At 42.9% G+C, this 13,771-nt stretch overlaps 1 protein-coding gene across 1 annotated transcript in view; it reads right to left on the bottom strand.

Annotated features, from left to right (window-relative positions):
* ARHGAP20 (Rho GTPase activating protein 20) overlaps positions 1 to 13,771 on the bottom strand; it is a 90,458-nt gene that overhangs the window by 39,466 nt on the left and 37,221 nt on the right. Inside the window, exons 3-4 of the mRNA XM_077805971.1 lie at positions 7,390 to 7,560; positions 280 to 429 (exon numbers count right to left, since the gene is read on the bottom strand). Coding sequence (XP_077662097.1) covers positions 280 to 429; positions 7,390 to 7,560 — 321 coding nt within the window. The remainder of the gene's footprint in view (positions 1 to 279; positions 430 to 7,389; positions 7,561 to 13,771) is intronic.

The raw sequence follows: 13,771 nt of genomic DNA on the forward strand, positions 1-13,771 counted from the left end.
CGTACACAACACAAATCATACAGCACTTTGCCAAATCTTTGATTTTCTCCGCACCCATAAGAGCTAGGTAAGTACCACTGCCACTCTTTTTGAGATCTGGAAACTGAGGCAAAGAGGTTAGCTGACTTGTCTCAAGGCAACAGAGGGAATCTATGTCGGAGCTATGGAGATCCTGACTTCCAGGCCTGTGCGTAGACAATACGTCAGTTGTAATATTTTTATTACATTACTAACCTACCTAAATTTAATAAAGCAGGAAATACACATTTCAATTCCTACCTAAAATTAGCAACACAGTTGGTGGTGGGCCAGCCTATAACGAAGGACCTTTCCGGGTTAGTGCTGCCCTCATAGACCTCTTCCATGCAGGATGCCGTCCACATCTCACAGAGACGCACTTGGCTCTTTAGTTTGAAATGAGATGGTGACCTGTTGGCAGAAATACCAGCTATGAGACACACGAAAACAGAGAAACCCAACTTATTAAATACGGTGTTGCTGACATGTAACTTCCATCAGAGCTAATGGAGAGACTATACTTCTTCAGTTAGAGAAATACAATCTTTTATTGGGCTTCTCTGCTTATAGATAAATACAATTTACTTTCCATTCCACAAGCAGATGTCTCTTGGCTGTCCTAGCCCTGCACTATATCGAAATTATTAAAAGCATAAAAAATTAGCTGATATCAGCAAACTCAACTCTATAGATGTAACCCACAGTCACTACAAGCAAGCACTGTAATCACCACCACCCCACAGGCAAAAGGCCGAGTTAACAGATGGGTTTACAAAGTCCAACGCCACCTCTTCTGGACAAGCAGGGAAAGAGATTTCAAGAGATGAGGGCCCTTCCCAGAATTTGCCCTGCCTGCCACCAGGATGTTTTAAGCCAAGCACTGCAAACAAGAGTACATGATCTCAGCTCACCATGGTGAAGGTGAATGGGGATGGTGCATAGATACTATGGTGATTAGTGCTCTATAAATACATACACTAAATAAACGTATTGTAAGGAGAGTGGTCACTTTGGATAAGCTACTACCAGCAGGAGAGTGAGTTTGTGTGTGTGTGGGGGGGGGGGGGTGAGAAAACCTGGATTTGTGTTGGCAATGGCCCAACTTGATTATCATACACATCATAAGGAGAGTGGTCACTTTAGATAAGCTATTACCAGCAGGAGAGTGGGGTGGGACGAGGTATTTTTTCATGCTTTGTGTGTATATAATAAGATCTTCTACACTTTCCACAGTATGCATCCGATGAAGTGAGCTGTAGCTCACGAAAGCTTATGCTCAAATAAATTGGTTAGACTCTAAGGTGCCACAAGTTCTCCTTTTCTTTTTGCGAATACAGACTAACACAGCTGTTACTCTGAAACCAGTTTTAGAACTGTGGAGGATCTGGAATACCTTCTTCAGGGTTAGTCTCATTTACAAGGTATTTAATTTAGGTCAGATTGAACTATTTAAGTCTGAAATGGAACAGGACTTGAACCTCATGGGTTTACAAGGATTGTGCTCAATTCACACTGCTCTGATTTCTGATGTCTTCAGTTTAAATTCTGAAAACCGCGACAGCTGGATACTGCACCACAGATGACCTGGCATTAATGTGAATATCCACAGATGAATGTAAAAAGGATCCTGCATGCATATCTCTACAGCCACTAGCATAAAGAAGTAGAATGTCTGTAGAATATTTTGAAGTTACATATTAAAATCATATCTTTATTTTTATTCTGCCATAAAGATTCGTAACCCACTGTGCATCTGACCTTTCTTAAAACTGTAATACTTGATTCTATTTGCTCATAAAATGATTGGATTTTTTTTTTACAGAGCAAGTAAGAGCTACTGTCAAAAATATTGAGTAATTGTGCATAGTGTGACCTTGGACTGAACTGTTTAAAAATTTACAAATACAAGTGTCGGAGTGAAGTCTAATGGACTAAGCATAAGATCTAATAAAATAAAGTTCTCTCTGGTGTAACTCCAGTGACACCTGCAGCGCTACATCAGGAATTCATTTTTTGGTCCAGTCTTTCCTTTTCCATTTTCTGGTAAAGTGCAAACTTTGCCTAGTATGTTACTCTCTCAACATTTACAACACACAATGCTGGATCCCCACAAAACCAAGCGTGAATGTTGGCAGGGGCTCACACAACACAGAGATGCTTTACTGACCAGAATTGGTGGAGTGGAGTCCATGGTGTAAATTCCCCACCATCTGCCTGGGTTAGCCAGAGTTGTCAACTATTATCCATATTTAGGTACCTGAGTAAGTGGCCTGGTTTTCAGACATGCTGAGCACTAAGTCGCTCCCATTAAAGTCAACAGAGCCAGAGAAGTGTTACGTCATCCATGGGCCAGTGGAACCAGGGAGCTCTGGTGCCTTTGCAATGGAAATACTGTGCGGGCTCCACCTCTGTGTAAAATCGGACACAAGAGTGGTGCCCACCATTGCAGCCCCCAGGATTGGACTGTAGAGCAGGTAGGAATCCCCCGGACCCTCCTTCCCAGACTGGAGCTGCCTCCCCACCCACTGAATCTCAGTAATTCTCCTCTCTCCCCCTCCTATCCCTTTGTCCCCGCATTCACAGGCAGCCCTCCCCCGCATTTTCATCCCCATCTGCCAGGTCCTTTCTGCAGTCAGAGAGAGGTGAGCACTTTTGAACATTACGCCACTTATTTAAGTGCTTAAATACTGTCATTAGAGCCTAACTTTAGGCACCCAGTTGTGAGACTCTTGCCAAATATCAGTTTTCTGGTCAGTTCAGAATCAACTATCATCAAAACTTAATATTAAGCAATGGGGAGGGAAGAGACTGACTGGCATAAGGAGAGATTGATTTTCTTTTCAAGAACATAAATTGACATCATTCCAAAATATGTTTGTTTTTACATTGCGGATATAGGACACCATCCTGCTCCTAGTGAAGCAAAACTGCTGACTTTAGATGGTGCACAACTGGGCCCTACATGAATGCGCAGGTACACCATCTCATACCAGCGTGGCAAATCTAGTTCCTTTTGCTTTCAGTAAATGCCAATTCAGTACCTTGCTGCTATTAACAGATGGAAGATTAACTTCTCACTAGGTTAGTTAATCTCCTTAATAGGTACTTCTGACAAAAATGTTAATGGATCCATTGGGAAATTGCTACCATCATTCCATTTATTTACCCTCCTACTAATTTCCCCCAAAGCAGCCAGACTTCAGAACAGTAACCAAATGTGTGTGTTGAGGGAGAATCGTCTATCTCTACATTCCCATCCAACATACCTGTGAGCAATCATTAGAAATCTTTGTTAAAAACAGAAAGACACAAACTGCATTAAAATATCTGTAGCTGTTGGCACATGGCAACAAATGTGTAAGGTAAGGAACTCACTACCAACACAATGCACCTAGAAACGTTAGTTTGGAGATCACGGATCTTTCAATCAGCTAACTAGCGTATTCTCTTTTCCCCCTCGTCTCAATATATCTGGATTCTCATACGTTCTCCTTTCACAAGGCTGGCAGAGGAGAAACACCTGTAAACTATCAGCTGTGGAGTTACAGCTGACCAACAGTGAGTAAACATGGCTTAAATCCTCATGTGGCTACAGCAGAACAGGAGCATTTGTGTGTGCCCAAAGATATAGCTAGGGTGACCAGACAGCAAGAGTGAAAAATCGGGACGGGGGTCAGGGGTAATAGGTGCTTATATAAGACAAAGCCCCAAATATCGGGATTGTCCCTATAAAATCAGGACATCTGGTCACCCTAGATAGCACAATTATGGACTAAGTTTAAGGCTTTGATATTCCACTTTGGCGATAGTGAAAATAGCTGAAAGGGACCCTTGTGTGGCCCTCTCAGAGTCATTTTGCTTTTAACAAGCTGACTTTGTAGCTCTGTAAAGTATTGCCTGGATATTGTTGCTGGGGAGTTTGCCTCACTTGATAAGTGGATTACTATCTATCTGAGACTGCAGCTCTTGCATAAAACTGGGTCAGCCTAAAGAGGGATCTGATTCTTCTGTGTGGCATCAAAAGCCGTCAGCAGGAAGAGTGACTGCTGGTGGGATCACAGTCAGTGAAATTCCAACCTTTGGTTGAAATACAGGATGTTGTCTGATGGTTGCGAAATAGGATGCCTTCTGTATTCAGAGTGTGCACGGGGTTTTGGTGGCATTGTGTTACATAAACACAACAAATGCTTTCCATCTTGATATGTACACATTCTAAAAAACTGAGTTTTATCCACAATGCCAACAAGCCATTCAATTGCTTTTCCCTGCTGAGCGAGGCATCGATTACATACTGGGCATCAACTAGTCTCTTTACCTCCAGTCCAGATTGAGCAACTTGGTGCTCAGCAGAAGAAAATTCCCTCAAAATTATCTCAATTTTCTTGAGAGGCGGTAAATATAACTTGATTGTCTGGGTTTAAAAAAAAAAAAAACAACTCACCATAAAGCTTGGATTTTTTCCTTACGTAAGAGCCAGGACAGTTTATTCACAGAATCAAATTTTGCATTGTACCCAATCTTATATGTGGGTTAAATGAGACACAAAGAGCTCAAATTACCTCATCCAAGGTGATAAAAATAAATCAGTGGCTCTGTTAGAAACTAGGGTATTCCTGGCTCCTAATCCTTTATTACAGGCACAGGAAACACACAGCCTCCTTATCTGGATGTTCCCAGTCTCTTTCTTTCACCTTTCCCAGGTCTCTCACCAATGCTTTCTCTCCTCAACTCCTTCCCTCTCACACACACCTTGAATGCAAGGTCTGTTATGCAAGTGCTCTGGGATATGAGAAAACCAAGCTGGAGTCATACGAGTGAGAGAGCTAGTTCTGCATGAGTGATAGGAAACAGAATAAGATAATGATTTGTCTTTGTGACACAGGGACCCTTCTACTTCCAGACCAGCTCCATAGAGAAAGTATGTGCCTAGATTCAAAGAGTACCACATATCACGTAGTGAAGCGAAGCAGTATCTTCTGTTCCTTAAACCTCTCCCTCCTTTATATACAAAATCCTGTGCTCAGATTCTATAGAATCGGAGGCTTGGGGGACAAAGGGGCGGGAGAAGGGGGAAATGAGTAAAAGGTAGGGAACAAGTTGCTTAAATCAATGCTTTGCATAAAAGTGGACACAAACCAACAAATAACCCTAAAGTTCTTAATGCTGCCATTCTTAGTCACTTTGAGCAGGACGTATTATGCAAAATGCAAGGAAGGTTCTACTCAACATAAATATGAAGGGGAGCATGATGGGGAGTATGAACACTTGTCCAAAGAAAGATAAAGACTTCTCTTAGACCAGGGATAGGCAAACCTTTTGGCCTGAGGGCCACATCAGCGTTGCGCAACTGTATGGAGGGCCGGGTAGGGAAGGCTGTGCCTCCCCAAACAGCGTGGCCCCTGCCCCCATCCACCCCTTCCCACTTTACACACCCCTCAGAACCCCCAACCCATCCAACCCCCCCTGCTCCTTGACCCCGACCGCCCCCTCCCAGGACCCTTGCCCCTAACCGCCCCCCCTACTCCCCATCCCCTGATCGCCCCCCCCAGAATCTCCACCCCATCCAACCTGTCCCCTGTCTGTCCCTCGGGACCCCCGCCCCTTATCCAACCCCCCGCTCCCCGCCCCCTTACCCTGCCAGAGCCAGCCACTCTGCCCGACAGGAGCGGCGAGCCAGAGTGTTGTCAGTGCGGCGGCATAGCTGTGGAGGAGGGAGCATAGCAAGGGAGGGGGCGGAGTAGCCTCCCCGGCCGAGAGCTCAGGGGCCGGGCAGGACGGTCCCACGGGCCGGATGTGGCCCACGGGCCGTAGTTTGCTGTCTTAGACACATGCAGCCCCCAAAACTAGGCAAGTACTTAACACAGAAGAATATTACAGATTAGCCATTTTTGGGAAATAATTTTGTAGCTGAGTCAAATTCAACAGGATCCTCATTTCAGTTCAGATTTTACTCTGGTACACCACACAGTCTTAAGTTCACATCAGACATTAAGAAGTCAACATTTATCAACATATGTTGGTACATGATACACCCCAGGTTTCCCCTATATACTACTTAGAATAGGAAATAACTACAGTATCTCAGATAATACTGCATGATAACTTTTGGCAGCTGCTGAGCGTTTAAATAGTGCCCATTTGCGATAGAGGATTCAAATATTAATTTCTGATAGAACAGCTTGAGAGATCATATCCCAATTGGTACGTCAAGACACACCAAGTAATATTCAAAATACTGTTCTTATTACTATCTTTAACAATCAGTAGAAAAGGAGGATCATTTTCTTATTATCAGAGTCTCGCTCCATTTATTCCTCTTTAAACCCTAAATTACTTTGAGCTGGTTTAACTTGTATCAAATTCACACATAGAAAAACACACATTTTTCCAACTCCTTCAGAAATTTTAGATTCTCTTCCATGTTAAATTAAGTGCTGTGTATTCAGCTACCATTTCCTAGAGGCCATGTAGGCACTATGGTAATACAAATCTACTAAAAATAATAAATACACATGGAGTAAGTTACTCCATACATGAGTTAGTACATTGCTTATGCAGAACCCAGCACAGTGGGACCCTATTTTTCCTTAATGCATAAACAAGTAAAAGCACACACAAGATTTGCCTTCAACCACAACTGCTGCAAGAGGCTAGCATGCTAGATCCATCTTGTAAATTTGATTTAATTGTGAATGGTAGAGTGAATAATCTGAGCTCAACAACAAGCCTGATTACACATGAACAGCTACCCAGACTCCTCAATACTACCACCTTCTACTTTGCTGCACCAGAAACAGTATATGGAAGATAATTCAAAGAGGACAGAAATGCTTACTGTAATACCATAATATTAAATTTTCCATAGAAATGTTAATCGTTTGAGGATATCAAATGACTTCCCAGACATGTATTAAATCTTTAACACCATGTGATGTAGGTAGTGGTATTATACACATTTCTCAAATGAATGAACTGAGATCCAAGACGCGTAAATGACTTGTCAGCGTTTGGACAGCCGGCTACAGACAGAGCTGGGAATGGAACTCAAGATGCTTAACGCCCACTCTATCTACTACACAACATTCCCACGCTCAGCTTAAGACACCACTTCTAAAATACCCACCCACATTGATTTAACATACATGTTTATGATTCCTTTACCATACTCTCGTCTGGATTGATTGACTGATTTGTGAGTGTACAAAAGAACTTAAGGGAGTTAGGAGCTCAACTCCCATTGGCAGACTAAGAAGCTCTCATGAAATCCAGGGAAGATTCACTACTGAAGATAGCAATTAGGGAAATTCACGGGATGCTGCACTAAGGAGGGATGCTGCTCTGCAAGAGTATTCCCTTAGGAATGATACTTACTTGGACTTGGCAACAACAAGGATGTCTGTGAAGAGGAAAAGGTGCCGTTCCTGGGTCTGAAGGCCCGTCTTCAACTGCACATGACCATCAAGTACAAAGGCTCTGTTGGGGCAGATAAAGGACTGCACGAGGGGACATGCTTCTGGACTGATTGGGGAGAAACAGCTTTCCCTGCAGCAGGAACAAAGGAAAGAAAATCAGCATATCATAGATAACAAAGAATGGCAGAGATTTCCCACACCAAATTGCTGTAAAGACAGAACATTTAATTAATTCACAGATGAACTAAAATATTACAGGGACGCTGACTTTTGCTTTGCATAGCTTAGCAGCACTATCACCCATGCATCTTGTACAGCACCAAGCACATTGTTAGCAATTTAGCAAATAATTTAAAACACAACCCCTGTAACTCTGTATCAGACTATTAACAAAATACTGCACGTATTGTAGGTTCCCCATAAATGAATGTTCCTTGGAGCAGGGAACATCTGAGCACACCTTTGTGTGTGGGACTTTCAGTATGAGTTTGCAATTTTAGAAAGTTATTCAGAGTCACGGTGACCAATACTGAAAAAATAAACATGAATCAATCAGGTCAGGATGTACTAGTGACAGACCATGCAACTTTCAAAGTATGTATAATGTAAGACCTAAACTACACAGAATTTGGCAGCTTGCCTTTAATACTGTTTTATTAACCAAGTCTAAATTATTTCCCATTGCATTTATCACTCATATCAATAGTTTATGGTCAGATCCTTGTTGTAAATTCATGGCAGAGTTTTCAAACTGATTCAGAAAAGGTCATTTTGCATTGGCTCTTTACAAGTGTAACTCCCTATATATTAATAAAGCCAAGTTTCCATTCCTACAAGATGATGAGTTTCTCCAGGAGGCACTGAGCAGCCTTAGTTCCCAGTGAAGCCAGCAGCGGTTAAAGATATTCAGTACCATTCAGAAGGTGCTCAGCCTCTTGCAAGATATAATTCTATATCTGCTACCCAATCCTGTTGCCACTGCAGAGAACGTGAAATACATGTGATGCAGATAGGGCCTGATTCTCAGCAATCCTGAGCACCTGCAGCTCCCAGTTACTTCAACTGGAATTGAGGGTGCTCAGCACTTTTGAAAAATGCATGCCAGGGTGTGTGGCCTTTTATTTTGCTACGAACAAACGGGGCAGAACAAAGCAGAAGTAAAGAGTTTTCCGACTAAGCCTGTTCCTGCTCCTATCGAAAGCGATGGCGAACTCCTACTGACGTCAGTGGCAGAAGGATGGACCTTGTAAGAGAATAGCCACAGGAGAGACCGGGAAGAAGAAGACTGCAAGCAGAGAAAGTGTTCTCAAATAAGGTCACAGGCCTTCCCAAATCTCTTGCACAATCTGGCTGCTTCCCTGTGTTTGTAACCCCTTGCCTACACTTGGATTACTTGGAGGGCTTCAGCAGTAATGCTGATGTAGGAAATCCGACAGCTGGTGCTGAAAGGACAAGCACTTTGATCAGCCTAGTGAGCGTGACTCACTTTCACTGATCTGCAAGGAGGCGGTGAGGAGCCGCCAGGGAATGTCCATATTTAGCCTAGTCGTGGCTGAAGACCTGCATTTTTAAAAATCATTCCTTCATTTTTTTGGGAGTTTCCCTCCACTTTCAACTCCCCTCTAGGCAAGGGGGAGAGAGGGAGGAGCAGGAGCTTTAAAAATGAACAATGCAAAAAATTTTTAAAAAGTTACTGTGGGAGTGGGGCCTAATCCTTCCTATGCGGTAGGGGTGTCAAAAGATGCGGGGGTGAGAGAAGAAAGAGCTCACATTAGTATAATGCAACCGTAGGCAGGTCACTATGTGAGTGGGCAAGGTGAGGGAGGGTGCAATGAGCCACTCTTCAGCCCCACCTTCTCCCCAGACAGGGGCCAGCCACAGCGTGGCTTGGGAGTGCTGCCAACCCTGCTCCTTCCTAGTGCCCCTATAGGCATTAACTGCCCAAAAAGGGCATGGCCCTATTCACCCTGAACTAGCCAGCTAGCTGGGCAGGCAAGGGGAGCAGGAGAGAATGCTGAACCCTCTCCAAGGGCTGTGCCAGCGTGGGCTGCTCAGGAGCCCCCTGAAGTAATGGTAGCTAAGCCAGAATTCCTTCTCAGGGTCAGAGCTGCAGCACAGCACACCCTCTCCAGTAATACTGAAGGGTGTCAAGGGCACCCAGTAAGGGACCAATCTCCTTACCCGTCAAACACTTAGCACAGCGGTTCCCAACCCTTACCCAGTACTCCTCTCCCATTTCCCCTCCCCCAAACACACACACACACCCCGACCCCATCTGGTAACAGGGGGAGAGCAAGGCGGCTGCATAGGTGCTGGAACTACAGGTGTTGGGGCTGCTGTCGCACTCCCTGGTTTGAAGTGGTTTCCATCATATGCAGGATTTACAGTTTGGTTGAATGGCTTTCAGCATCCCCAATATACAAATTGTTCCAGCACTGTTGGGTGGCTGTGACCCCTGTTTGTGACCCTTATGTTGAGAAACTCTATCGTAACACAGTACTGAGGGCTCAGTATTGGAATGTATTTAGAACCAGGAGAAGTTATTACCTCAGACACAGGGAGTATCCTCAAGTTGTCACCTAAACAACCACACACCAAGAGTTGTGATATTCCAGGATTTTCAGTCAGGTCAGATCTGAACATTGGGTTAAGCGCTTCAAAACGGGATTTTCACTACTTCAGGGGAGGGCAACTGTGGAAACACTCGAGAACCATTTCATTGACTCCTGTCCTTTGAAGTCCTCGGACTTTGGTTATTCAGCGGCCATGTTATCAGGGACTCCATTATATAAACTCACTCATCTAGTGTTCAGTCCAGAAAATGAAGCAGAAATGATTAATGCTTTGGGCTGGTGGAGTTCCTCCATCAGGGTGGACGCGATGCAGACGCAACGCCCACTTATCTTTGAAGTGAGTAATGACAATTGTTAGAATAAAAACATGCTTTTATGTTATTATAACCAAACCAAACATAAACCTGTGAGAGTATGTCTACACTGCAACTAACCACCTGCAAGTGGCTCATGTCAGCTGACTCAGTCTCGCAGGTCTCGGGCTACAGATGTTCAGGCTCAGGCTTCAGCCGGGCTCTAGAACCCCATGAGGGCAGAGGGTTCCAGAGCACGGGCTCCAGCCTGAGCCCGAATATCTACACTGCACTTAAACAGTCCCGTAGCCTGAGTCAGCTGACAGGCCTAGCTGTGGGCATTTAACTGCAGTGTAGACATACCCTTAGGGGAATGCAGAAACTGAAATGCAAACCTGGGCTCAGACTCAGACTTGAGCCCAAATTCCCATTCCTTCCACACACATATCTCTAAATTTGGCTCGGACCCTGTGGGGGTGGAGGATTTGAGCCAGAGTCAAGCCAGTCAATATCCAATATTCGAGCCCTATTACTTTACACTGTAAATGCAGCCCCCTCCAACGCAGGTCCTGGGAGTCTACCAAAAGTATCCCACAGTCCTATGGGTCAACTTCCTTTGTCCTCTCTATACCTCTCAGAAGCTGGCTGGGTTATAAATTAACTGGTTCAGTGACCAATGTAGGGACCAGATTAAGTGGCTCAAGACTGAGTACCGGAAAACCAGGGACTGGAACTGCACCTCGGGCAACTTGCCCACCTCTAGTCCATGAAAATCATACATAACTGAAGCCCTTTACAAAGGTAGGTAAGAATTATTCCTATTTAACCTATAAATGAATCTAAGGCACCCTTCAGGATCAGGCTTGTATGGCTCAATATGGGCAAGATGCATTTTGATCATTGTAGTGGAATGACCACCACCTCAGATTCAGAAACCAGAGAACTTCCCAAATCACAATAAGGCATAGTAGCAAAAAACTCCATCATGCAGGTAAACAGAGAAAGTTCTATTAGGCATGTCAATGCTGTTGGAGGTCAGGCAGATTATATTTGTTTCTAGTTTGAAGACATGCAAAAACCTAAGCTATTTATCCAAATGGGACCTGCACGTTAACTATCATGGCTCTTTTTCACCCAATCAGCGTTATCACATGCTGCAACACTGCTTACCAGTGGCACTAAACAAAGGTAACATTCTTTGAAAACAAAGAAAAATCAAAGACATTACTTTCAATTGGCCCCTTATAACCAAAAGCCCCACTGACCAACGATAGCGAGGGAACGGAAAACTCTCCAGCACTGACACAAATATCTTTTGGAAAGTAATTTTTGATCCATATAGTTGAACTGTTCCTGTTACAGGAGATGAATGAAACCAAAGTTCCACTGTACTGGCATTCTTTCATGTCAGAAAATCATTAAAATACACAGTTTAACTATACTTGTAGGCCTAAATTTTCTTAAATGAGTGGTTATTTTGGACCCTCAGTTTTTGGTTGATCAGCTTGGTACACCTTGGAACGCTCATCTCTGAAAATTAGGCTACTTTTAATAGACATACTCAAAAATCACTGATCACTTTTCAATGAGGGCATTATTGCCTTCTTGGTAGATCAATGGCTGAGAATTATTTTAAAAAGACTTTTCCCCTGTTCTTTTACAAATTATTTTATGACTGGTTACTTTTATTACTACAGGTTTTTAAAAAAATAATAGAATAGTCAACTTTCTAGTAATCTGTTTGGCAGACAAATTCTGTTTACTGCAATATCCAATTCCATTTTTCCTAGAAAGACATCTAAACTTGTTTCTCTTTGTGTAGCATTGCTTCTGTAATGCTATTGTTAAGGTTCAGATGGCATTTCCATTCTAACTCTCTATTGTCAGTTGCTTATTACTTTCAAAACATATTATCTTTGCAGCAGAAATTTCCAGAGCATGTTCTTAGTCAAGAGGTGAACTTTGCTGCAAAGTTTGAAGAAAGTCCACAAAGCTGTTCTTTAAATTATTCAAGGATGAATTCAAATGATGGGGTGAAATCCTGGCCCCACTGAAGTTAATGGACATTTTTCCATTGGCTTCAGGACAGCCTGGATTTCACTTGCTATTTTTAAATTAATCAAAATATGCACCTGTTCAGCATCATTTTAAAGAGCTTTACAATCTGAGGTGTAGGGGCTACTCAGAGTCAGCATGAAGAATCAGCTAACTGTTGAAAGATACAATGACATTGCACTCAGTATGAAAACAAACATCTCAATGCCCACTTCATTAGGACAGCTTCTTTACTAGGAAGCACAAAAACACAGCCAACCAATGTTTCTAACCCCCATGGCTGTCATGAGCGTTTCCGAGCTAACCATATCTTTACGATGTAAGTACTGAGATGTTTATTTTCATTCAGAGTGCAACAGAGATGCAGTTTTTAATGTTTATTCACAAGGGAAACAGAGCAAAATATTAGTATTGTACTCTACACAAACACTTAACATCGCATCTGTTGAGTAATAAGGCCCTGATCCTATCCCTGCTGACATCAAAGGAGTCTTTACATTGACTTCAATGGACTTTGGATCTGAGCTTTAGGTTAATCTCAGAGAGTCTATCTTCTCTTCTAGCCTCCTCTCCAGAATAAGAACTTTGCAGTTGTGTGTGTCAGTTTTCCCTAAGAGTGTAGACACCATGAATTTGCATAATTGGTATCTAATGAAATAAAACAACATTTTGCTCTAATATAACTGAAGCCCTTTACAAAGGTAGGTAAGAATTATTCCTATTTAACCTATGAATGAATCTAAGGCACAGCATGGTTAGGTGTCTTGCCCAAAGACAAAGAGTAAAGTCAAGAATAGAGGTCACATTTCCTGACTCCCAGTCTTCTATCCTAAATCCTGATGCATCTTCAGATGATTTTTAAATTTTGTGAATAAGTTTCAGGAACAACGAACACAAAATCCCTCCACTCTGCTTTACAGTGCTGCTAGAAGAACAACTACTGAAGTTATTCCATCTTACAGATCTGCTAAATGTGTTACAGTTACTGTCAGGATGTACCGAAATAGGGATGGAGCCAGTGTTAGCCATTTTGGGAGGATTTTCCCCTCCCATGTAACTGACTCCTGTCCACCTGGTCATATCATTGTGCCGAGGGATGGTCTAACCTTTTACACTGTATGTAAAAAGGGAATCTTTTAGCCACCAACGAATTCAGGAGAACTGATACCCAGCTGCTGATGTTACAATTTCTGCATTGTTTCCAATATTAAAAAAGTAGTTTTCTTAAAGACAATTGTCAAAATAATTGGAAGTCTGGGATCTACTAACCCCAGCCACTGGAAGGGTGGTGAGTGCTTTCTACTGAACTTTAACACACATATAGTGCTTTTTAAAACAAAAATTAACTGATCAGTCACCGCAATGAATATTTGTTTACCACCACCATCCCATCCCGTGGATATTATGTACATTTCACAGA

Source organism: Eretmochelys imbricata, chromosome 1, assembly GCF_965152235.1.
Source record: "Eretmochelys imbricata isolate rEreImb1 chromosome 1, rEreImb1.hap1, whole genome shotgun sequence".
Lineage (NCBI taxonomy): Eukaryota > Metazoa > Chordata > Testudines > Cheloniidae > Eretmochelys > Eretmochelys imbricata.